At 40.1% G+C, this 24,891-nt stretch overlaps 5 protein-coding genes across 6 annotated transcripts; 3 read left to right on the top strand and 2 right to left on the bottom strand.

Annotated features, from left to right (window-relative positions):
- Positions 1 to 1,848: 1,848 nt before the first annotated feature.
- LOC142937703 (receptor-type tyrosine-protein kinase FLT3-like) lies at positions 1,849 to 9,388 on the top strand. The gene is made up of 22 exons (XM_076080758.1): positions 1,849 to 1,949; positions 2,045 to 2,169; positions 2,344 to 2,455; positions 2,590 to 2,726; positions 2,953 to 3,116; positions 3,233 to 3,371; positions 3,513 to 3,690; positions 3,873 to 3,973; positions 4,093 to 4,204; positions 4,301 to 4,509; positions 4,601 to 4,713; positions 4,799 to 4,931; positions 5,769 to 5,873; positions 5,968 to 6,078; positions 6,167 to 6,323; positions 6,495 to 6,607; positions 6,741 to 6,862; positions 7,401 to 7,523; positions 7,621 to 7,732; positions 7,829 to 7,928; positions 8,286 to 8,391; positions 8,530 to 9,388. Exons 2-22 carry the CDS (start codon positions 2,061 to 2,063, stop codon positions 8,743 to 8,745), a joined length of 2,772 nt encoding a protein of 923 aa, XP_075936873.1. The 5' UTR covers positions 1,849 to 1,949; positions 2,045 to 2,060; the 3' UTR covers positions 8,746 to 9,388.
- A 1,692-nt stretch (positions 9,389 to 11,080) lies between these two features.
- On the top strand, positions 11,081 to 12,401 carry LOC142937705 (2-oxo-4-hydroxy-4-carboxy-5-ureidoimidazoline decarboxylase-like). The gene is made up of 3 exons (XM_076080759.1): positions 11,081 to 11,120; positions 11,539 to 11,768; positions 11,898 to 12,401. The coding sequence occupies exons 2-3, from the start codon at positions 11,588 to 11,590 to the stop codon at positions 12,245 to 12,247; spliced, it is 531 nt and encodes a 176-aa protein (XP_075936874.1). The 5' UTR covers positions 11,081 to 11,120; positions 11,539 to 11,587; the 3' UTR covers positions 12,248 to 12,401.
- Positions 12,402 to 15,972: 3,571 nt separating this feature from the next.
- On the top strand, positions 15,973 to 16,895 carry LOC142937576 (2-oxo-4-hydroxy-4-carboxy-5-ureidoimidazoline decarboxylase-like). The gene is made up of 2 exons (XM_076080566.1): positions 15,973 to 16,184; positions 16,314 to 16,895. Exons 1-2 carry the CDS (start codon positions 16,004 to 16,006, stop codon positions 16,661 to 16,663), a joined length of 531 nt encoding a protein of 176 aa, XP_075936681.1. The 5' UTR covers positions 15,973 to 16,003; the 3' UTR covers positions 16,664 to 16,895.
- On the bottom strand, positions 16,748 to 21,566 carry pdx1 (pancreatic and duodenal homeobox 1). Its single transcript, XM_076080565.1, has 2 exons — positions 19,966 to 21,566; positions 16,748 to 17,745 (listed from the first exon to the last, which is right to left on the bottom strand). The coding sequence occupies exons 1-2, from the start codon at positions 20,354 to 20,356 to the stop codon at positions 17,360 to 17,362; spliced, it is 777 nt and encodes a 258-aa protein (XP_075936680.1). The 5' UTR covers positions 20,357 to 21,566; the 3' UTR covers positions 16,748 to 17,359.
- A 142-nt stretch (positions 21,567 to 21,708) lies between these two features.
- LOC142937577 (uncharacterized) lies at positions 21,709 to 24,726 on the bottom strand. 2 transcript variants are annotated; one of them, XM_076080567.1, is made up of 3 exons: positions 24,587 to 24,726; positions 24,043 to 24,117; positions 21,709 to 22,927 (listed from the first exon to the last, which is right to left on the bottom strand). In XM_076080567.1, the coding sequence occupies exons 1-3, from the start codon at positions 24,610 to 24,612 to the stop codon at positions 22,579 to 22,581; spliced, it is 450 nt and encodes a 149-aa protein (XP_075936682.1). In that variant the 5' UTR covers positions 24,613 to 24,726; the 3' UTR covers positions 21,709 to 22,578. The 2 variants fall into 2 exon arrangements, with proteins under 2 accessions (XP_075936682.1, XP_075936683.1); XM_076080568.1 differs by lacking the exon at positions 24,587 to 24,726 and adding an exon at positions 24,356 to 24,550.
- Between the last annotated feature and the right edge of the window lie 165 nt (positions 24,727 to 24,891).

Here is a 24,891-nt window from a genome sequence, read left to right as displayed (position 1 = left end):
ACATTTCTGATTATCCTTCGGTCTTTTTACACGGTTCTTTTTACACACATGTTGCAGGCGTGGCTGACAACGTCATCGTTTCCAGTAATACTTCCTCTGTTTATAAGGTTCACCCACGTATTTTTTACATCAAAGTTTCGCTCTCTGGCCTGTAATGACTTTGAGTATGTGACACTGACAGCATCAGTGCGGAGGCAGAGAAATATGATTACGGGTGAGTCAGACTTCTCCGTTCATTGGGCTGAGTTATTAGCAGTGTTGGCAGAGTGAATAAAAAAAGAGGATTTAAGGATGTTTAGGCTATAAATTAAATAAATATAAACATTTTTCCGACTCTTTAGCTTAATATATTAAAATATGATGGTAGGATAATATCTTTCATATTGCATTTTTGAAGATCAAATCGCTGGAGAAGAAGTTTACCTCAATACCAAATGTTAAATTGTGAAACATTCCGTTCAATGTTGACATTAAGCTGTACTTCAATAACAGTATGAGGAACCTTAGATAAAAAGTGACTTTTGTAGAGAGGATGACACTTTATTTATCGTTCATCATACAAAGGGAACATGCTGCTGTGTTGGAATTAAGAAATACTAAATATCTAAACCCTAGAATGTGTGTGTTCCTGCAATAACCTAATGAGTGAATGAGTTTTCAGGTTTAAAACATTGTTTCAGAAATTATAAAGTATCTAACTACACAATGTATCCTGTATAACCAATGTAATAAACCACATAATGGGCATAAGCTATAAGCAATTGACTTACCTTTATGAAAATATTAGTTTCTTGTTTTTATGATTGCATTTCTCACATCTCTTTAAAATACCCGCTTCTCTTTAAATTGCCTCAGGCTATTCAGAAAACAACAACTTTTGAAATGAAGTTCAATTTTTCTGTCTTTCTAGTTGTCTTTCTTCTGTGTGCTGTCCAGCTTCAGTGCTCTGATGGCATCGCAGCGCAGAATCCGGCTTGTGTGCCCAGTCATGAGGTAAAAGCCGTCGGGATCTCTCCTGTGTTTTAACTGAACAATTCCAATTAATTATACATATATTATAGTATTATATAATACATGTATTTCTGAGTTACTGTCTATTTCAGAAACATTACTGAGTTATGGGAAACTATTAATTATTGGTAAACTCCACTGAATGTAAAAGGAATGTAAACTAGTGACATATACAGTACATTAAGATGGCAGGTTTTATAGATAATATAATATAATGTGATAATATTAGATACTGTTATTTAATGTTTGCTTTTTTAAGTGCATTAGTCCAGCACATAAATTGTTGTCATGCATGTAATTACCTGTGTCTTCCATACGACCATATAGCAGATTAAATAAAGATACTTTGATTGTCTTGGATTGACTTAGAAACGAAGCTGCAGAGCAACAAGAGGTTGTGAAACACCAGAGCGGGAAATAGCACGTACTTGACCAAATTTACTGGTTTTAATTCTGCTCATCAGTTTGAAGTGTGTCCGTTTATGCATCATTTTAGTATAACCTTTAAATGATGACACCTTTTAAAAGTAGACACAAGACAACTTGTTAAAGTTATTATTTTTGACATGTAGGGAATTCCATTTAGCTAGGTATATTTGGTCTTGTGGATGATTTATAATTAAAACACAGATATCAAATAGTAAATGACATGTCTTATAAAAGTCAGCCTTTTTTGTTTATTAAGCTACATACCATAGTTTGCATCATAGTTTGCAACCTTAATCACTCAACCACATCAAAAGCTAGTTAATGCAGGATCATGAAATGGTGAATCTTGTCTTTCAGGTTGCATGTTTTGTGCCAGCTGACTATCAGAATGCATCTGGTTCTGTCAGCGTAGAGGTGTGCGTTGGTCAGAAACTCATCATCTCCCTGGAGGACTTCTCTGAATTCCCTGTTTGCCACTGGATCAGAGGAGCAGACTCAATACTGACAGTGTAAGTGAATGTCTATGTTTGTGTATTTAGGTGTGTTTCCCCTTTTGTATTATGTGTATATATTTAAACTGAGGGGTTTTCTTAAACTTTATCAGAAATGGGAGTAACTCCATGGTCCTACCACCGCTTTCTGAGACAGATTCAGGGGAGTTTACGCTGATCTGTGAAACTAGCGAAGGGACCAGGTCCTCACTGGCTGTGTCTCTGCATGTAGTAATGAGTGAGTAACAGCTCTCTCTCTCTCTCTCTCTCTCTCTCTCTCTCTCTCTCTCTCTCTCTCTCTCTCTCTCTGTCTCATCACCTCTCTAAAACAATGCTAAGACTCAAGACAGCGAACAAACACTGGACTGCTTGATGCTGATAAAATGTTGACAATTGACTCTTTTTTTTCAAGAACGTCCCACAAAACCAAAGCTGACACTGGACAATTTGGATAACAAAATGCGTTCCCCTTCTTTTACATGCATCTCTGAGGGCTTCCCAAAGCCCAGACTTGAATGGTTCATGTAAGATGTTATCCACTACACATGTATGCATGATTTATATGTTAGGTTGATAACAATGTAGTCTACTGACTCTAACTTTATCAAAAAACATCTTATAATAGTGTGATTTTCTGAATAATCCCCCTTTTGAATAGAAACAACAATGGGACCGTTCCTGCAAACAGTGTAAAGGCAACTCGCAGTGTATCCAGTAGTTTGTTTTCTAACAGTGGAGTGATGTGCTGTGCTACCAACGCTGAAGGACAAGAATGCTCTCAACTCTATGACTACGGTAATTCAATGTTTCTAAAAATTCATTAAATACAAACAAATGATTTATTCATAATAAATGGTCACAGACAAAATTGAATTTTTTGTCAGTTTTCACTTCAACCACCTGAAAAGGTCGGAGTAGAAATAATTTACAACCTAGGGACTGTCTCTAATAATCATAGCAAACAATTATTAGACTACATTTTTAAAAAGTCATTGACTTGAGTCCTTACTGTGTGTTTCAGACCTGGACACTGACTTAAATGAAGTTTCCAATGAGATCGTGAGCCCTGGTCAGTCTTTACTTCTACGCTGCCGAAAAAAACAACAGCCTTCACCTGTGTGGGAGAAGGGCGGCAAAAACATCAACGCCCCAATATTAGAATGCTCTTCTAAAGTCAAGAACGAGGTACAGTAATTCCTGCTGAGATCACTGAGATTTTTCTTTGAATTCAAATTCAAATTATTTCATTTTATGTTTGTCTTTCCCACTCAAATCACAACAACAATATATTTTTATCCCAGATTTGCTTTAGAAATGACGGCCATGAAAATAGTTTGATGTCCTACCTGTTCATCGAGTCAGTTACTGTGGACCACAGTGGCACATACACCTGCAGGAGTCAAAACCACAAAACAAAGTCTTTTGACGTTCATGTCCAAGGTTAGCGGAACAAATTTCACTTTATTTTTTCTCTCTGTTTGTGTAGTAATTTCAACTGTTACCAATGAATGCTTCTTTCTAAAGTTTAGTCCCGTTTGTACCATTTGTGCATGCACTGATTTCCTTCTTGTGTCTCCGTAGCTGAGGGTTTCCTCTCTGTCCAGCTGGATAAGAGCCTGACCATACCAGCTCAGAATGCATTAAGCTCCTGTTTGCAAGCCAATGTTTCCTACCACCCTGTGCTCCAGCACTGCTCCTGGGAAGATCCTGATAAAAACATGACTAACTGCATCAGGGAGAGTTTGGTAACAAAACACAGGTAGTTGCATGAAGCAATGTCCGTGGAGCTGAACTCCTCAAAATGTTGCATAGTTGTCTATTAATGCTCATGTACATTTCTACATGCGGATGGTCAGTGAACTAACCTTTTGTAAATTATAATCATACGAGGTATGTTATTGAAGACTTTTGGGGGGTTTCATATGAATGTTGTCTTCTCAGGACCGTGAAGCGATGTGATGTACTCAAGTCAGGAGATTATAAATTACACCTGGAGGCTGGCGGAAGAAAAGAAACAAAGACTATATCAGTGTGTGTTGTAGGTAAGAGAGATTTATTGTGTGTGTCTGGAATGTTTAACATTTGTTAGGTAAATTCTGCACAATTCTATCCATTTAAAACTTGCATTACAAACGCTTATTGTCCACTGACTTTGTTTCAGACACACCAAAGTTCAAATTCGGGAATAACGAGGTCAATAAACCCTTCACCGTTGAGACCGCAAGTCTCGTGCCAGCAAATTATACCTGGATGTCGTGTCCTTCTAATGACAGGTATGCTCATTGTAGCCTGTTAATGTACACACACACACATACGCACAGACACACTCAGATTCAGATTTCCTTAAGTCCCGACTCTTTGTATTATAGCATCTGTGAAACAGACTCTTCCTGGAAGGAGATCCCAGAGGCCTCTCAAACAGACTCAGATGTCTCCTGTGAGAAGACAATCAAGAGCTCTCTGAGCAGAGATCTAGTGGATGGACATCATTTAAAGTTTTGCCTGACAAACTCAATTGACTCCTGGTGCAAAATCCAATACTCAGTAAACTACTCACCTTTACCCCTGCACTCCACAGGTAGCAAGACTGATTTCACATCAAAATAATGACTTTTTATTTATGTTTTTTATGACTGTCATTAGAAACTATCTGTCATCCCTGTTTTTAGGTTCTGCAAATACTGATGACGGCAGCTTGATGGTGCTGAAAGTAGGCAGTTTGATTCTGCTCCTGGCTTTGGCAATAGTTACTGTGGTGCTCATGTACTTTGTCAAAAAGAAGGTATGTATTACACATTGACAAACATACACACACACACACAAACACACATGAGGACATGACGCCAACCCCTTTCTGTTTCCAATAGAAACCCCAGTATCAGCCCCAGCTTCAGATTATCCAGATGGTTGGACCCAATGACAACGATTACATCTACATAAACTTCAAGGAGTTTGGGTACGACCTGAAATGGGAGTTTCCCAGGGAGAACCTAGAATTGGGTACGAACCACACCGAGCATCAGACATGATAACAGACTTCAGTGGTGGAAAACGTACTCCGATCCTTTACTTAAGGAAAAGTGCCAATGTTACCACGTGAAAATACTTATTTACAAGTAAAACCCCTGCATTACATATCCTGCTTAGTACAAAAATAGTATCAGCTTAATTTATTTAAAGTATTAAAAGAAAATAGAATAAGTTGTGCAGACTGTGACAGATTTATTTTGAATAGACTGTTAAAAGTGATGCATCAATGTGTTAGAAGCATTTTACTGTTGCAGCTGACGAGATGAAGCTTTTAGTTTTAACTACCATACATGTTGTTGGGAAGTTTACTTCCGTGGTTCCCAACCTAGGGGTTTGGAACCCTCAAAGGGTCACAATTGTAGTAACATGATTGATGGGAGAAGAAAGAAGGAGACATTCTGCTTCATAAAATTGGATTCATCTTAAAGAAATTTTTCTAATTTTAGCTTTTTTTATTACAAATTTGAGAGTTTTATATTTTTGGGCCTTGTACAGTTATTTAAATGAACCCATCTGAGAAGTTTAGAGGGGAAGCATTGTTTTTTTTTATCTAAAAAGTTACTTCAGCTCACAAATAAATGTAGAGAAGTAAAAAATATTTTGTTGTGAAACATATTGTGAATAGAAGCAGAATGAAATTGAAATACTCAAATAAAGTATAAGCACCTCAAAAATGCAGTTACGTACAGTAAGTAAATGTTCTTAGTTGCATTCAACCACTTTCAGACTTTTTTACATTATTGTTCCAAGTTTCATTACAATGTGTCAATAAAGTTATACTTTCCTGTGGCTCTGTGTCCTCACCAGGTCAAGAACTGGGCTCTGGGGCTTTTGGCATGGTGGTCCAGGCTACAGCTTATGGCATCAACAAGCCTGGAGTCTCACAGCAGGTGGCCGTCAAGATGCTTAAAGGTCAGTGTTTCATTTATTTATTCCGTGAGCAAAATGCAAAAAAAAATGTTATGGAGGTCGTTTAAGCAGCTGATGTGATATTTGACGCCAACAGAGAAACACCAGACGGTGGAGAAGGAAGCGCTGATGTCAGAGCTGAAGATGCTGACTCACATCGGTCACCATGCCAACATTGTTAACCTGCTTGGAGCATGCACAGACTCGGGTACAGTTACCACTGTACTGCTAATACTTTTGTCAGATCGGGATGATACATCTTGTGCCATGATTCATTATTTGTTTTCCCGTTACAGGACCCACATACCTGATTTTCCAGTACTGCTGTTATGGAGATCTACTGAACTACCTTAAGACAAACAGAGAGCGCTACCACAAGTCTGTGACCGACGCGTTCAACAAGGACCGTTTCAGCAGCCTTTACCACAACCTGCAGCCCAGGAAAAGCTTTGGGTGGGAACGACGGGAAACAAGGGGTTGGAAGAGCAATATTGGGAATAGTTTAGCAATAAGGGGAGATCAAACATAAAGACAAGATTCTATATAAGTGCTGGCATATTCGTAAAATGACTGTTGGAAGTGTAACTTTACAATAACAATCACGTCACGTTTGTGTTTTCTCAGTGAGCTAGACACAGCAGTGGACAATTACGTGCCCATGTACAGTTGTACCACCAGAGGGCAGGAGGACATCGCTCTCCTTACCATCAACTCTGGTGACATGGACAGCTTTGAAGGTGAAAAAATACTTGAAATCATGCACGTTGTCAAACAGATAAACTCGTATATTAAAACCTTCAGTTTCCCAAGCAGAGAGTAACAGATCTCTCTGAGTGGTGTTGATCCTAACTGATCCCAGTTTATCTGCAGACCCAATGATCCATGAAGACCCGGACGATCAGACAGAGGACCTGCAAACCTTGACCTTTGATGACCTGCTCAGCTTTGCCTTCCAAGTGGCCAAAGGCATGGAGTTCCTCTCCTCCAAGAACGTAAGAAACGAAGGTCCAAACTGTGGAAACGCTCCACATTTACATCTCTCAACCCACACACATAATGACTGATTAATCATTAGATTCATTTTTAAGCAAAATCTCAGTCCCTATTAGTTCTGGCTTCTCTCTCTTCTTTGTATTACATCCTCCATGGATAGTAGAGAAAACCCGCTATTTGAAGACAATAACTTTGGTTTTATAAATTGTTACATGACATTTTATAAACCAAACAATCCATCAGTTAATTTAGAAAATCATCTGCATATCAATTGATAATTAAAAATTATTGTAAATTGCAGCCCTAAACTCTCCAACTACCAGATGGTTTTATTCAGGTTTTCATGGACATTATAAAACGTATGTGTAAAGTTGTTGTCAGCTTCCAAAACTCACATGTCACATGCCAGTCCAGTAAATTGATATATCAACAAATAACCAAAATGTTCCAATGTCAAACTACAGTCGCAGGCTTGGTCTTTGTGGATTGTAGTGAGATTTAATAAGCACCCTGATGATGGGTCCTGTCTGTCTGCAGTGTATCCATCGTGACCTGGCAGCTCGAAACGTGTTAGTGACAAAGGGCAGACGGGTGAAAATTGGTGACTTCGGACTGGCCAGAGACATCGACAACGACTCCAACTATGTCGTGAGAGGAAATGTATGATACTTTTATTTTATAGCTTTCAGTGGTTGCTATGTTCTGTCCATTTCTGATACACATTCTTACACATTATGTGGGTGACATGGCTTTTCAGGTGCGTTTGCCAGTGAAGTGGATGGCACCAGAGAGCACCTTTCAGGGGATCTACACCATGAAGAGTGACGTCTGGGCTTATGGCATTCTGCTCTGGGAAATCTTCTCACTTGGTAGCCTTTGCGAGCACTCTCAGTGTATTTAAAAGACGAGCATATAATCAATTCCTATGCAATGATTAATGCCAACTCTGTCTGTGTAACTCTCAGGTGTTACTCCGTACCCGGGCATGAAGGTGGATCACATGTTCTATTCGATGATTGAAAGAGGATTTAAGATGGATTGTCCCTACTACGCCAACGAGTCTGTGTAGGTGTCGCCTGTCTGTATGCAGCCGTTATGTTTCAACTTTTTCTTACATATTAATGCATAAGTAACAATTATCTAATAACATATTATATTTATAACACGATGAAATGGGACATTTAGTACTTTTGGTGCTGTAAGTAAATTTAGCTGATAACACTTATGAATGCAGAATTTTTACTTGTAATGGAGTATTTGTACATTATTGTGTTGGTACTTTCACTTAAGAAAAGGATCTGAGTACTTCTTCCACCACTGTTTTCAAAACAAATACAGCAGTGCAGCGACCTTTGACTTCTTGCTATTATGGATGACTGAGAATCCTGCTAAATATTTCATCTCCACGGTTTACTTCTCCAGGTACGGGATGATGTGTAAGTGTTGGGCTCTGGATGCCAGCAACCGGCCATCTTTCTCCAAACTGGTGTCCTTTATGTGTGATCAGCTGACAGACAGAGAGGAGCAGGTAGGCCTGTAGAGCAAGGTCAACACATTGTGGGGAGAAATAGTCTACTTGAGTTTTATCCCGTACACCTCCACAGCTGTACAGACATGTTAACATTGTCTCTGATCTAAAAGCAGCATTAAATCCTTCCTCTTGCAGCTCTACCATAACATGCTCGACCAGACATCCAGCGACTACCAGAATGCAGCGGCCATTTTGGACATTTCCGCCTTGACAAAGCAGAACGAGAACAAGACTCAGTCAGCCAATGAGTACTGTCAAACCCACGCGACTGAAGAAAGCAAAGCAGAAGTGTCCAACACAGACACTGTGGCAGCTGACGAGAAGCTTGTGAAGCCAGCTGATACGGAGTGATCCTCAAATGTTCAAACCAATGTATCTACATATATATATTTTTTAAACAGTTCATATAAGGTTTTTCTTATCGCAATAATCTCAAGAGTGACAGTATTAAGCGCTTGCTTTATATTATATTAGAGTATTGTAACAAGATTTTAATTACATGGTATTTCAGTGAATCATATTCTCACTATGAAAAAGTGGTCTGAATGTTAATACAGTATTTTTGTTTTCTATTATCATTATGCAGCTAAAATGAAAAACAGTTTTGTAAAAGGATGCTAAATATTTTCAGGACTATAGCGATGTCAGATATGGAGTTGTAACCGTTTTATACATTCGGCCTACATGCTGTAGCAACTGAACAACTTTTGATTTTAGATTTGATCATATACATATCATATATCATATATATTGTTATGCAGTGAAATGTGATGGCAATTATGTTGTTGTGGTCTCTTATATTATACCGGCAGCTATTACTTGCAGATCAAACCAAATGTTTGTACACATTTGAATATCTTTTTTAAAACAAGCTTTATTTTTGAAATATTTTAGTGGATTTCTTTATTATCTCTATTCGTTTGTTTATGTTTAAGCATTATACCTGCAATAAAATGTACTTTACACATTAATGAAATAAAATGTATGCAATGTACATATGTCTGATCTGTCAACCAAAAAAAGTTATTTTCGCTTCTTAGATTGACTCATTTTAATAATTTCCAAAAGTCTGAAGAGGAATAACTTATTCACAAAAAAAAAAGAATTACAGAAATTATTAAATTTTAAGCATTTCCTATTCAATCAATCATCTTCATATCATACCTGACATATATGTAACAAGGTGGTAAAATAATAAATAAAGTATATAAAGGAAATCTGTGGTGGAAGAATAAATCACATGCCTTGTTGTAAAAATACAGCCCTGCATTCAAAACCTTACCTAAGCAAAAAAAAAGGTCCTTGTCAGTGTTTTACTATTTGATGTTTTTGGATTTATATTGCTGCTGCATTAATGTGTATGTTGCATTTTACTGCATTGATGGTTGTACTAATTTAACTCATAGAAACTGCTAGTTGTATCTACAGCAATGCATCATATTCTATAAAATCATCTTATGTTTGTAGCATATGTGTTGTGTGAAACTCATGTAAAAAGGCAACTTTTCATGAGCTCAGAAAAAAGCCCTGTTTTCAGCTTTGTGACGGTGCATTTTTCAGCTGATACAAAGTGGTTTTTAAACTGTGTATTCAGCATATAAAGAAAGTGAATTGTTTTAATATAAAGGAACACGTAAGCTTATTATTGGAAAATAAATAATCAAAATCACTAAATTTGGAGATGGACAGGAAGGGTATGAAAAGTTGTAGTTTGAGAAGTAACTAAAGCTGCCAAGGAAAAAGTACTACATAAGCCTGTGAGATGTAGTGGAGAAGCAAGTATGTACAAGTACCTTGAATGTATACTCAAACGTACTTAGTTGCCCCTGCAAATAAAAGTCCTATACTGTAGGCGTTCCTTTTGGACAGTAGAGGGTGTAGTTTCACCGCCTCGCGGGGCAGTAAGAGGCTTCTCTTTATGCCAAACTTTGTTTGTTTTTCCTTCAGAATAAGGGCTTTGCATCTACATGGTTTATTTTCCTTCAGATATAGACGAAATAAAGTTTGGTCTTGACCACAAAAGTTCCTTCTAACAAATAAGGTGAAACAGGTGTCATTTGAGTTGATCCATATATTCTACCTCTTTCAAAAGTGAAAGAGTGACAAAGTAAATTGAGTTGTCTGCGCATTGCATCCCCGAACTTGCTCTGCATTTATGTTGATGTTGTAAATTTCCATATGAGCTGTAGAAAGATGTTAATGTTATAGTTGACAACATTTTCTCCCATTTTGCATTTTATTACAGAAATAAATAATACAAAATAAACATGATTGCAGCAACAAAGAGGTTATTGCATTTTCCTTATTAATCTAATTTTGCTTCATGGTCAGGTTTCACATTCACAGAAGTTATCAGCTTTATTTTTTTGTATTTATGAATTAAATGGAACAGACAGACAGAAAAGCGATCAAAACAGTGATTGTATCTTAAAGTGAATATATTATCATACACTCACGTGTTTATTTCTAGGTAATGTATTTATGTTACGTTGAATATGTTTTATCTCGGTTGCCCTTTTTGTCTTTGTCAATGCTTTTCGTTTTCTTTTCGCAAAGCTCCATCTGTATGTGAGTAATTCTGATGTTTTCTCTTGATACTATATGCGAACAGTGTGAAAGATTAGAAAGAAGAAATGCATGGGCGTATTCATTGTCATGAGGCGTTGAGGAAATGCAGTAAGTGCACTTAAACGCGCTGTTTACCTGAAAGGCTGCTGTTGCAAACGGTGAGAACATTTACGAATAATCCCACACGGTAATTAAGTAGGTCACTTATGATGTATGTAGCAGTAGGACACATTTGTGTCCCCTGTAAAATGAAGTTGCTTTTAAGTTTGTCAGGTTAGCACCACATGCTGTACTGATTGTACAGCTCAGTGTTGTTGTATCTGGCTTGGACAATAGTTAGCCTACCTGTTTCTTTTTGTAAAGTAAAAACCATTTCCCTCATTGGAAGCCGAGCCTTATTTAACTTTTCATTCTAGATAAGAAACATAAAAGGAGGGAGAAAATAAAGATCCCAGAAAATAAATCAACATCAAATCATTGGCACTTGATCTGACGAGGAAAATATGAACCACTGGCGTATCGGGGGCTTGTCCTCTGTGTCCAGAAGTGCATTAACCCTTGTTGTTTTGTCCGAAGGTCGATAAAGACTGCCTGTGCAACTATACTGAAGAGAGTCCCCGTGCGCATGGACATGGACATCGCCACAGTAAATGCTCTTCCTTTCGAGGATTTTGTGAATCTTTTGGGCAATGTGGTGGAGAAATGTCCCATCATAACAGCTGCTGTGTGGTCCGGGCGTCCCTTTTTGAACTTTACTGCGTTGGAGGCTGCAATCAATGAATTCATCGATGCTCTCCCAGAATCAGGTGAGAACTAAATTTAGTTAAGTTTTGTCTTTGTGATTTGCAGTTTGGCCTTGAAATGTGATTTAGCCTACTCCCCGGGCAATGGCACAGATAAGACGTCATTAAGGCATTGTATTCGTTCGTGTGCAGGTAAAGAGGGGATCCTCAGGTGCCACCCTGACCTCGCGGGCAGGGACCTGCAGAGCGGGACATTGACTCGGGAATCGCGCGAGGAGCAGGCAGGAGCCGGGATGGATGCGTTGAGCTCTGCAGATGCCTCGCGCATGGCCCGGCTCAACCAGGAGTACAAGGAGCGTTTCGAGTTCCCGTTTGTCATCTGCGCCCGGATGAACGACAAGCCGAACATTTTACGGCAACTGTCCGAGCGCTGTCTGAACGAGCGCGCGCTGGAGAGGGCGCGCGGAGTCGAGGAGGTGAGGAAGATATGTCGCCTGCGTCTTCAAGCTCTCGTGCTCACTGACGCTCCAAACAAGTTATGAACCGTAACTACTGGAGTTTATATTGGATTCATCTTGTGCCAGTTTAACCACCCAGATGTAGACTGCGATTGTTCCCAGGCTATAGGCTGTGTGATATTTGCTTTATTCAAGTCATACTGTACAGTGAATTCTTCAAACAATAAAATATGTGTACCATTGATTCTAATTTAACAATTTACACCATATATCCTATGTACAAGTTGACATTGATAAAATAGCAGACCTATGTATTACGGATAAATACATCCATAAACTTTATTGTATACTACTCACATGTCTGAGGTGAAAAACAATGCACTCACTGGAAAACATGATCAGACCACGCTTCAGTTTGTGCAACTGATAAGGTTGTGTCAGCATGCCATCTGGTGCCCAAAAAAACATCAAAGCATGCACGATGAAGTGGAATGAAGAAATGCTCATTCAGTCCAGACAGACAGTGGTATCCAGAGGGCAAAGGTGGTCCTTGAGAAGGTTGAAGGGGGTCCCTGGAAAATGAGCACTTTATGTAAATAGCTATAAGAGAGACTGGCCTATAGGTTGCACTCTCCTTTCTTGCCCTAATCGTGAATCTTATAAGATTTCACTCAAATGGGTCTGCCTTAAAATGTTGATTTAAGTCTCTTTCTATTTGGGTTTTCAAAAAAAAAAGGTTCCTCGTGCGTTTGTTTTCCTCGGATTCCGCCATCACGTATGGTCCTGGACACAAACAGATGTACTCAGTAGATTGAATGAGTTTTAAACTGTGATATGTCCGTCCGTAGTCGTTCCCTGATCCAATTCCAATAGTGCTAACTCTTAACCAACTCCTCCTATTTCTAAATTGATGATTTAAGAATATCTTATTTTGTAGTGAAACCGGTATCTCTTTAAATCTGCACACATGTTGACGCTATAAGCTTCCAGTTTCTTTTACCAATGATTCCTTATAGTCTTAACTGTTGCTACCGCTTGGTCTCTTTCTGACTTTTCAAAAGCCAGTCTGGTTGAACCATCGCACTGTCATTGTACATTTTAAATTATTAATGATCATAAAGGGAGAATATTATGTTTTACTGCAAATGACTATAGGGCTTATTAGAAGTGTATGGGTTAGATTTTGAACTCTCAAGCAGGCACCTGCAGAAACTACATGCATTTGTCTTCTGATAGTAAAATAAACATTTACTCTCTTGTAATGTTACAAGGAATTCACAATTACTTGAGATTTACCCAAAGATAAGCATTTTCTTTAGTCCGAGTTCAAATTTGGAAGCAACAGGTGATAAGCAGAAAAGCTAAAGCATGACTTAGTCTTAGATTATTAAGATTTGGGTTAGTATTGAATGCACAATAAAGAGGTATGTTTATACATGGCACCAGGCCCAGTTTAATATAAAACACAATTTTATGCAATATATATAGTCGGGGGTCCCTGCTCCATCTCTCTATCAGTTTGGGGGTCCTTGGCCTGAAAAACATTGAAGACCCCTAGGCTACAGGCTATTGGTTTAAGATAGGGCGATTTGTGAATATGTTTTGTATAGGCAAAACCCACCTTTTTGTGACGATAAGACCTGATAAAAGCCAGCGCTGACTTTCCGGGCCTTTTAGAAATTGACTGACAAGGTAAACTGAAACACCCAAGATCATATTGTTGTGAGCATGATGTCATAGGCCCTCAGAACGAGTCAGATGAAACTCACCCGTTAGTGCTATGACTACAGAGTAATGTTGTAAACACAACTGAAGCCTATCTGCAATTTGAAACAAGCTGAGAAGTGATTATATATATACACCAAATCAAGCATAATCAGCTCTCCACTCAGTGATTGTCTTTGTAATTATCTCAAACACATGACATGTACAGATGTGTAGCAGGTTGGAAGATTTACCTGACCACTGTCCCTTCCAGGTGTGCGAGTGAGATTTTGTGGTTTTCATCCAGGGGAAAGGGAGGTGATATCTGTCCTGCTCCCCCGTGTCTCCATAGCCTGCAGCCGGCGGGAGAGGCTGCTGCTGGAGCCCCTGAAGGTGGTGGGTGGGAACGACGGGAAACAAAGGGTTGGAAGAGCAATATTGGGAATAGTTTAGCAATAAGGGGAGATCAAACATAAAGACAAGATTCTATATAAGTGCCGGCATATTCGTAAAATGACTGTTGGAAGTGTAACTTTACAATAACAATCACGTCTCGTTTGTGTTTTCTCAGTGAGCTAGACACAGCAGTGGACAATTACGTGCCCATGTACAGCTGTACCACCAGAGGGCGGGAGGACATCGCTCTCCTTACTGTCAACTCTGGTGACATGGACAGCTTTGAAGGTGAAAAAATACTTGAAACAGAACATGCATGTTGTCAAACAGATAAACTCGTATATTAAAACCTTCAGTTGGCCAAGCAGAGAGTAACAGATCTCTCTGAGTGGTGTTGATCCAAACTGACCCCAGTTTATCTGCAGACCCGATGATCCATGAAGACCTGGACGATCAGACAGAGGACCTGCAAACCTTGACCTTTGATGACCTGCTCAGCTTTGCCTTCCAAGTGGCCAAAGGCATGGAGTTCCTCTCCTCCAAGAACGTAAGAAACGAAGGTCCAAACTGTGGAAACGCTCCACATTTACATCTCTCAACCCACACACATAATGACTGATTAATCATTAGGTTCATTTTTAAGCAAAGTCTCAGTCCCTATATTTCTGGCTTCTCTCTCTTCTTTGTATTACATCCTGCATCCCCGAACTTGTTCTGCATTTATGTTGTAAATTTCCATATGAGCTGTAGACAGATGTTAATGTTATAGTTGACAACATTTTCTCCCATTTTGCATTTTATTACAGAAATAAATAATACAAAATAAACATGTTTGCAGCGACGAGGTTATTGCATTTTCCTTATTAATCTAATTTTGCTTCATGGTCAGGTTTCACATTCACAGAAGTTATAAGCTTTATTTTTTTGTATTTATGAATGAAATGGAACAGACAGACAGAAAAGCGATCAAAACAGTGATTGTATCTTAAAGTGAATGTATTATCATACACTCACGTGTTTATTTCTAAATAATGTTTATGATACGTTGAATATGTTTTATCTCGGTTGCCCTTTTGTCTTTGCCACTGCTTTTCATTTTCTTTTCGCAAAGCTCCATCTGTATGTGAGTAATTCTGATGTTTTCTCTTGATACTATATGCGAACAGTGTGAAAGATTAGAAAGAAGAAATGTATGGGCGTATTCATTGTCATGAGGCGTTGAGGAAATGCAGGAAGTGCACTTAAACAAACGCGCTGTTTACCTGAAAGGCTGCTGTTGCAAACGGTGAGAACATTTACGAATAATCCCACACAGTAATTAAGTAGGTCACTTATGATGTATGTAGCAGTACGGACACATTTGTGTCCCCTGTAAAATGAAGTTGCTTTTAAGTTTGTCAGGTTAGCACCACATGCTGTACTGATTGTACAGCTCAGTGTTGTTGTATCTGGCTTGGACAATAGTTAGCCTACCTGTTTCTTTTTGTAAAGTAAAAACCATTTTCCTCATTGGAAGCCGAGCCTTATTTAACTTTTCATTCTAGATAACGAACCTAAAAGGAGGGAGAAAATAAAGATCCCAGAAAATAAATCAACATCAAATCATTGGCACTTGATCCGACGAGGAAAATATGAACCACTGGCGTATAGGGGGCTTGTCCTGTGTGTCCAGAAGTGCATGAACCCTTGTTGTTTTGTACGAAGGTCAATAAAGACTGCCTGCAGAGAGTCCCCGTGCGCATGGACATGGACATCGCCACAGTAAATGCTCTTCCTTTCGAGGATTTTGTGAATCTTTTGGGCAATGTGGTGGAGAAATGTCCCATCATAACAGCTGCTGTGTGGTCCGGGCGTCCCTTTTTGAACTTTACTGCGTTGGAGGCTGCAATCAATGCATTCATCGATGCTCTCCCAGAATCAGGTGACAACTAAATTTAGTTAAGTTTTGTCTTTGTGATTTGAAGTTTGGCCCTGAAATGTGATTTAGCCTACTCCCCGGGCAATGGCACAGATACGACGTCATTAAGGCATTGTATTCGTTCGTGTGCAGGTAAAGAGGGGATCCTCAGGTGCCACCCTGACCTCGCGGGTAGGGACCTCCAGAGCGGCACTTTGACTCGGGAATCGCGCGAGGAGCAGGCAGGAGCCGGGATGTATGCGTTGAACTCTGCAGATGCCTCGCGCATGGCCCGGCTCAACCAGGAGTACAAGGAGCGTTTCGGGTTCTCGTTTATCATCTGCGCCCGGATGAACGACAAGGCGAACATTATACGGCAACTGTCCGAGCGCTGTCAGAACGAGCGCGCGGTGGAGAGGGCGCGCGGAATCGAGGAGGTGAAGAAGATATGTCGCCTGCGTCTTCAAGATCTCGTGCTCACTGACGCTCCAAACAAGTTATGAACCGTAACTACTGGAGTTTATATTGGATTCATCTTGTGCCAGTTTAACCACCCAGATGTAGACTGCGATTGTTCCCAGGCTATAGGCTGTGTGATATTTGCTTTATTCAAGTCATACTGTACAGTGAATTCTTCAAACAATAAAATATGTGTACCATTGATTCTAATTTAACAATTTACACCATATATCCTATGTACAAGTTGACATTGATAAAATAGCAAATGTAATGCTATTACGCATAAATACATCCATAAACTTTATTGTATACTACTCACATGTCTGAGGTGAAAAACAATGCACTCACTGTAAAACATGATCAGACCACGCTTCAGTTTGTGCAACTGATAAGGTTGTGTCAGCATGCCATCTGGTGCCCAAAAAAACATCAAAGCATGCACGATGAAGTGGAATGAAGAAATGCTCATTCAGTCCAGACAGACAGTGGTATCCAGAGGGCAAAGGTGGTCCTTGAGAAGGTTGAAGGGGATCCCTGGAAAATGAGCACTTTATGTAAATAGCTATAAGAGAGACTGGCCTATAGGTTGCACTCTCCTTTCTTGCCCTAATCATGAATCTTATAAGATTTCACTCAAATGGGTCTGCCTTAAAATGTGGATTTAAGTCTCTTTCTATTTGGGTTTTCAAAAAAAAAAAAAAAAAAAAGGTTCCTGCATTGAGAGTTTGAACCTGCGGGCTCTATGCCGTCTCTCTGGTCGCAGGTGTGGAGAGGGAGTGACCGTGCAGCGGAGAAACAGGAGGTGAAGTGGTGTGAGGTCCGTTCGTAGAGGTGACCCCTCCCGCGGCCTCCCCCTGGTCTCCAGAGGTGATGGAGGAGTCCTGGTCCGGGTCGGACCCCCTCACCTTCCTTCGGTCTTCCTCCTTCTTCCACTTCATGCGCCGGTTCTGGAACCAGATCTTGATGTGGCGCTCGGTGAGGCACAGGGTCAGCGCCAGCTCCACGCGGCGCGGCCTCGAGATGTAGCGGTTGAACAGGAACTCCTTCTCAAGCTCCAGCAGCTGGGCGCGCGTGTAGGCTGTCCTCGTGCGTTTGTTTTCCTCGGATTCCGCCATCACGTATGGTCCTGGACACAAACAGATGTACTTAGATTGAATGGGTTTTAAACTGTGATATGTCCGTCCGTAGACGTTCCCTGATCCAATTCCAATAGTGCTAACTCTTAACCAACTCCTCCCATTTCTAAATTGATGATTTAAGAATATCTTATTTTGTAGTGAAACCAGTATCTCTTTAAATCTGCACACATGTTGACGCAATAAGCTTCCAGTTTCTTTTACCAATGATTCCTTATAGTCTTAACTGTTGCTACCGCTTGGTCTCTTTCTGACTTTTCAAAAGCCAGTCTGGTTGAACCATCGCACTGTCATTGTACATTTTAAAGTAGTAATGATCATAAAGGGAGAATATTATGTTTTACTGCAAATGACTAGGCTTAAGTGTATGGGTTAGATTTTGAACTCTCCAGCAGGCATCTAAACCACATGAGCATGTCTTCTGATAGTAAAATAAACATTTACTCTCTTGTAATGTTACAAGGAATTCACAATTACTTGAGATTTACCCAAAGATAAGCATTTTCTTTAGTCCGAGTTAAAATTTGGAAGCAACAGGTGATAAGCAGAAAAGCTAAAGCAAGACTTAGTCTTAGATTATTAAGATTTGGTTTAAGGTCTGTTGTGCGTATTGTAGTTTCCCCGTAGTATGGACAAAAAAATATATATTTCCCAGCTTTTACACTATTTGTTATAGCTGAATTGCTGCAGTATATTTTGGAAAACAAAATAGTGAAAGAAGAAACTTTTGCAGGCTATAAAGCCACCACATTACTCCTTATTTTCAGGATGTCCTGATCCCCTCCTCAGGGTCCTCAACCTGATGATTAGTGAATAGACTCAGTTAAGGAATTACCTATCATACCGATGGCCTCAAGATGTTCTAAAAAACTAAATTCAAAAGTATGAGTAATTAAATTAAGCCTACATTTTGCAGTTAGTCTTTAGTTACATACCAGTTGCTTTTATGGTGCCCTTTATTTATTTATTTATTTTACCTGTACCAAAATCAATAAGGGATTCGCTCATACTCATTGTACAGAGTCAATGAAAAATATATTTCTCCTCCAGAAGTCTTTTTGTGTTGATTAAAATTGAAAGTTAAATTTTAACTATTCACGATCAGTAAGATACAACTAGTTTAGGTTAGGTAATTTCAATTGTAGTTTTAATTGAACCCATTTTTTATACATTCAATTAACGGTATAAATGCTTATTAATCATGGCATATAGACTCTTGGCGTCCATTATATTAGCCCGCCACTTGTAAAAAATAAAAACAAACCCCTCATAATGTCATTTTGTCCGTTTAAAAACTTAAATTTACATTTACTGGAATTATGCTATTTAAAACATGACCTATAGAGTCATTGACATATCTTCAGTAGGCCTACACTCGAATTAACAATCACAAAAACTATGCGCAAAATAAACCAAAAGAGGACTTTGTCTACAAGGTGTATAAATCAATAATACAAATGTCTTACATTAAATTAGTGACGCAGAACAAAAGTTAGTTCAATGGTCTGAAACTTTTCTCTGATATGAGAAAAGTCTGAGAACTTCAGATATATTTTAGCTGAAGAAACTTTGCGGTTTATTACGTTCACATTTTTCACGCTCACTAAAAGCAAACTTCAATTTGTTAGGCCTATAATTAAAGCTAATTTTATAATCAAAATGCCTCCCAATAAAAGACTAAAGTAATCTAATAAACACTAATATAAAATCTACTTTTGTTCATATAGCACGCCAACATCAATTAAAACCTATTGCGGTAGATGTGGGTGCTTTACCGGCCTATTGTACTCTATAGTGTAGGCTACAGCCTATTGATGGTTTAAGATAGGGCGATTTGTGAATATGTTTTGTATAGGCAAAACCCACCTTTTTGTGACGATAAGACCTGATAAAAGCCAGCGCTGACTTTCCGGGCCTTTTACAAATTGACTGACAAGGTAAACTGAAACACCCAAGATCATATTGTTGTGAGCATGATGTCATAGGCCCTCAGAACGAGTCAGATGAAACTCACTAGTTAGTGCTATGACTACAGAGTAATGTGGTAAACACAACTGAAGCCTATCTGCAAATTGAAGTAAGCTGAGAAGTGATTATATATATAGTTATACCAAATCAAGCATAATCAGATCTCCACTCAGTGATTGTCTTTGTAATTATGATCTCAAACACATGACATGTACAGATGTGTAGCGGGTTGGAAGATTTACCTGACCACTGTCCCTTCCAGGTGTGCGAGTGAGATTTTGTGGTTTTCATCCAGGGGAAAGGGAGGTGATATCTGCCCTGCTCCCCCGTGTCTCCATAGCCTGCAGCCGGCGGGAGAGGCTGCTGCTGGAGCCCCTGGGGATGGTGGAGCTGAGGCAGACCTGGATCCGGTAGGCTGTAAGAGGGGGCAATGTCGGGAAGGCTGGCCTGCTCCAAGGTTCCCATGGACGGCGGTGTGTAGACGGAGTGCACCTGCCTGCTCATGTAGAGGCAGGGCGGCGGGCTGTGGCTGTAGTCTTCCAGCTGTGATCTCTGGTAGGCACAGGAGTCTTTAAAAACCTGAGAAGGATAATAATGATCTTCCCGATTCATGGCTTCCGAGGACCCGCACATGTACCGTACCTGCAGGCGCCCTTCCTCGGCGTGGACCTATACTGCTCTACTTGTCTCTGGCGCAAACTGCGAGGCCCTCACGGCTCCGCACAGGTGTGTCACTCTGCCACCATGTGACTATACAGAGCCAAAGCTATTGGTTTCACTGTTTGCAGACCCGTCGCCCTCAGTTTCCAGGTTATTCTGCAGCTTGTGGGATTGTTCGGTAAAATGAACAGCGCGTAAATCAATGCTACTGTGTCAATACCGAGACGTTTACCTGCCACCCACCTGTGTTTGCCCCCACAGCAGCACCAAACAGTGAACAGGTGAATCTCTGAGACCCTGCCTCCAGAAAACTGCTAAAGTTCTTAATGGTCTAGCGCGCACGGAAGAACCCTGTTTCTCTTGCAGGACATGCAGTTTAGGATTGTCCTTACACAATATGTCATCGACAAATTTATATGGATATATCTCTCGTCTGCACTCTTTGGGCTGATAAATCGATATATGGTCGCAAACATTGGTTGACCTGCAAGATAAGAGACCTGCGGGGAGAGACAGTTGTCTTGGAAACTCGGATGAACACCAAAGTCTGTTTCCACATTTTTTTTTTTTCACGTCTACACTTTTCTGACTTTTAAAATATACCCATTACACTTCTGTAAATGCATCATTTAACACAATTTAGCGAAAGTGGGCCCACGGCAATGACAAACACGGAGCCGCTGAAGGTCGCTGCACTCTCACCATGTTTGCTGGCCATTAGCCTTCAGCAGGTGTGCGTTCGCCCCATTAAACAACGGCTCTCGTGGTTAACCAATTAAGGTTGGAGTGAGCAACAGAACTCAATTAACCGGCGTGCGCGTGAAGCGCGTCTCAAAAAAACCTACAAGCTCACCTGCGCGTTTATGCAACATTTTGAGCCTTTGCCACATGATCTGAGTGATTTAGCTATTTTTTTTCATGTAAATTGTAGGCCTGCAGTACGACTTTTACTCTGATAGTGTGTATCAATAGTCTTATTTGCACAGAGTTCTTCAAAAGCAATTATGGCACTTTCCACAGTATCTTAATGGGGCACTCAGCGATGCAATAAAGTTCAAGTAAACCAATTCTATAGAAATCACCCCCTGCACTATGGCTTAATGGTGTTTATATTTGATCGTTCTTTTAAAGAGGAAGGAAACAGTTAACCCGATCCATGCTCCACTACAGTGGAGATGGACAATGTGATTTATGAAGCATGAGGGGCGTTAAACGCATTTAGCAGACTTTCCAGACACAGAATCTGGCATAATGGCTTAAGCGAGGAGTAATGCATTTTAAGTTTAGTATATAATAGATCGAGCGGTAATCATGACCACAGACAATGACAGTTGTCCATTTTATAAAATGCTGGTGGTGTGGAACAATAAAAGAGTGTATGCTTACACACATGGAGACCGGCCAAATGGATGCGAAAGATATAAAAAGCAACACTTTCAACGCTTGAGCACATTTCCATCTGTTGTCCTGAAACCCTGGTGACCCCACTTAAACACGTGGGAATATGCATGCGAGTTTAATCACTTGTACGTTATTGTTATTACAGCCTTATTGCTATTAATCCATTACTGGAGATCAGTTGTACACTAGGACACATGTAAGGAGTGTCAGGTTTTTTTTTTCTCCTTTGACAAACAAATCAGTTTGTGATAGCCGGTAGGCCTATATACATGTCCAAAAAGTTAGACACGCGATAAAATGTGCTTACCCAGTGTGGCGACAGCAGCATGGCTTATGTAAACATTATGACGGGTGAGTGATGACAGAAGAATGGTAATGACCATATAATTGAAATCAAACCTCCTTCACTGTAGGTGAAAACAGAATTACAACAGACCATGCATGAGTCATGTGTGAGGAGAGGACAATAATGGCTTTAAAAACTTTTGTGAGAAATCACCCTGGTTATGTGGGCTATAACGGCCACTTGGTAGTTTATTCACTGCAATTTAAGTGGAAAATCAGAAAAAAAAAAAAGCTCAATCTTGGCTACTGGCTGAACATCATCTACCATCAGGAATAAAAACTTCAAACGTCTTCTCAGACAGGTGCACAGGTCAGTTCTCTCAGTCAGCTGGCAGTTCTGTGAGGTGTGTTAGCTGGTCAGTGAGCAGTTTCAGGAGTGTCCACCTCTGTGCGGCCTGAACAGGGAGTGGCCTCAGTAAAATCAGTGTTCCTCCGCCAGACAGAAGTCTTTATTCATGAAGTCTGTCTTTGTCTCTGTTCTGGCCATCCCTTCCATGTCTCCTGTCCCTGTTGTCTTTGTGTCTGTAACTCCTCTCTCTGTCTCTATCCGGCTTCTTATCTTTGTTATTGCAGCTGTCCCTGTGATGGTGTTTATGGTCTGCATGGCCCCCTGTACTTCTGTGATCTCTGGGAGGCGTTCTGCTGCGGTTGCGGCTTCTGTCCGGGGAGTCGCTCCTCAGGCGCCCTCTCGTGGCGGAGTGTCCGTCTCTGGACTCAGAGGTGCGCTGCTGCAGGCCGGTGGAGCGCAGGGTGTTGAGGAGGAAGCGCTTGTTGGTGCTCCGCAGGGGACACTTCAACCTGACAGGGGAGTGAACAGACACACTTTTAAACTCGGACACTTATCTCTGAGACCTTTGGGTGGTCATCACTGGCTTCTAGAAGGCATTATGTCTTTTCATTTAAAAAGGCCATGCGGATTAAGATACCCAGATATGTAACATCCTTAGTTCAAAGCTAATAACCATGACACCAGATGACAAAACATTTAAACATTCTTCATAAGCTGGGCTGTAGCTACACTCAGGACATTGAGTTCATGTTCTCGTGATTTTTTTCTGGGAATTTTGGGGGTTTAGCAACCTGGAGGGAGTTCTGGATGAATCCTGGCTATGACCTTAATCAGATCATCTCTGAACAGGAATGAGACTGGTTTCCAGTACTATACACTAAATCATTGGAATGAACTGCAACACAAACTAAAGTTAGAGACACTTAATCCTCTGGGAGACCTTAAAGTTCCACTTGTTGATATTGCTAGAATATATATGTGACTGTTTTAAAATATACGTGTGTGTGTGTGTGTGTGTGTGTGTGATGATTGATTTGTGTGACTGAATTGTCTTGTGTTGATGTATGCATGTAATTCGTTTTTAGTTTTTTTTTGTAAACAAGATATTGATCTCGAGAAGACTTCCTGAATAACCTAACTATTAACAATCCATTCAATTTGGTTTGACATTTTTAAATAACAACATTTTGGGGGGTGGGCAATAATTACACAAAATACAATTTTGACAAAACATGAGTAAACTCAAAATAATCATGTCCATTTCACTGTAAATATTCTGTTTTCCTAAAAGATATAATGTTATATTACGTGGAGCTATCTTTTGTACTAGAGTTATTTTGTAGGTTTGTCTCAGTATTGTTGAGTCTTATTGCGAGTATGTATCACTATCATTGTAGTATTTGCTTTTGAGGACATAAACTAACAAACTAGCTGAGACTATAGCATGGACACAAGACAAAGTGAGCACAGACTAAATCTTAAAACACCACAAATAGGCAACACACTCAAGGAACAAACACTGCCTCAGTGTATGTACAGTTAGGCAGATAAGTAGCAGCCAAGTGTCCACAAATGACAGATGTGTGCCGGCTGATACAGATGGCGTGTCAAACACAGTGCTCACCATCCTGCAGGGCCCATGGTCTCTGCTCTCACTCGAGCCCTGTCAGTCTCCTTTAGGAGCTCCTCCACTGCACGCCTATGTAGATAAATAAAGACACACATGGGTCACGTGAAGGGGAGGAAATTGGGAGAAGTTGAGGACAAAGATAGCACAAAACCTCAAGGGGGAGCCAAGGGGAGAATAATTAAATGAAGTGAGAGAGAGGAGAGGAGAGGAGACAGTGAATCATTAGTGAATGAATAAAGGACAGCGGCAGTGTCCTACTTTGACCCGAGTTGCTGAATCAGCAGAAGTATCATCAGAGGAGACTCACTCATTTAGCCGACCTTTAACCACACAGCACAGGCAGTGAATGGTGATTGTATTAGTGGAAGGGTTTCCTTACAACGACAACACACTCTTACAACAGAGCAAATACAACAGCTGTCAACCAGAAATATCCCTCCCCTCTGACGGAGCGGTGCTACGGTTTTGACGGACACTCGCTAGAAGTGTAAGCAGCTGTAACGTTACATACGTTAACTGAAGATAAACAGTTACATACTTCTCCAGCTCATTGTCCTCTGCCATCGCCTCGTTATTAAATACACGTTGTTAAGACGTAAATTCAACTGAAATCGATGATTGAATGTTAATTGACGCTAGCATACATATTTTTCTGTTTACTTCTCCGCGAGGTCCTTCAACCAAGGACCCTGTGATTTAAGCTGTCTGTACCGATGCCTGGTAGTTTCCAACAGTCACTTTCACGTCTTTTTGTTACAAAACTGACACAAGAATGACATTAGAATGTGAGAAACTCAAAGCAACTATTAATGACTCACCTGCCAGTGAGATTTTTGTCAAATT

This window comes from Anarhichas minor, unplaced genomic scaffold, assembly GCF_050575085.1.
Source record: "Anarhichas minor isolate MPS153535 unplaced genomic scaffold, ASM5057508v1 ptg000074l, whole genome shotgun sequence".
In the NCBI taxonomy this organism is placed as follows: Eukaryota; Metazoa; Chordata; class Actinopteri; order Perciformes; family Anarhichadidae; genus Anarhichas; species Anarhichas minor.
The sequence above is the reverse complement of the archived record's forward strand: the minus strand, read 5'-3'. Positions and strand labels throughout refer to the sequence as shown.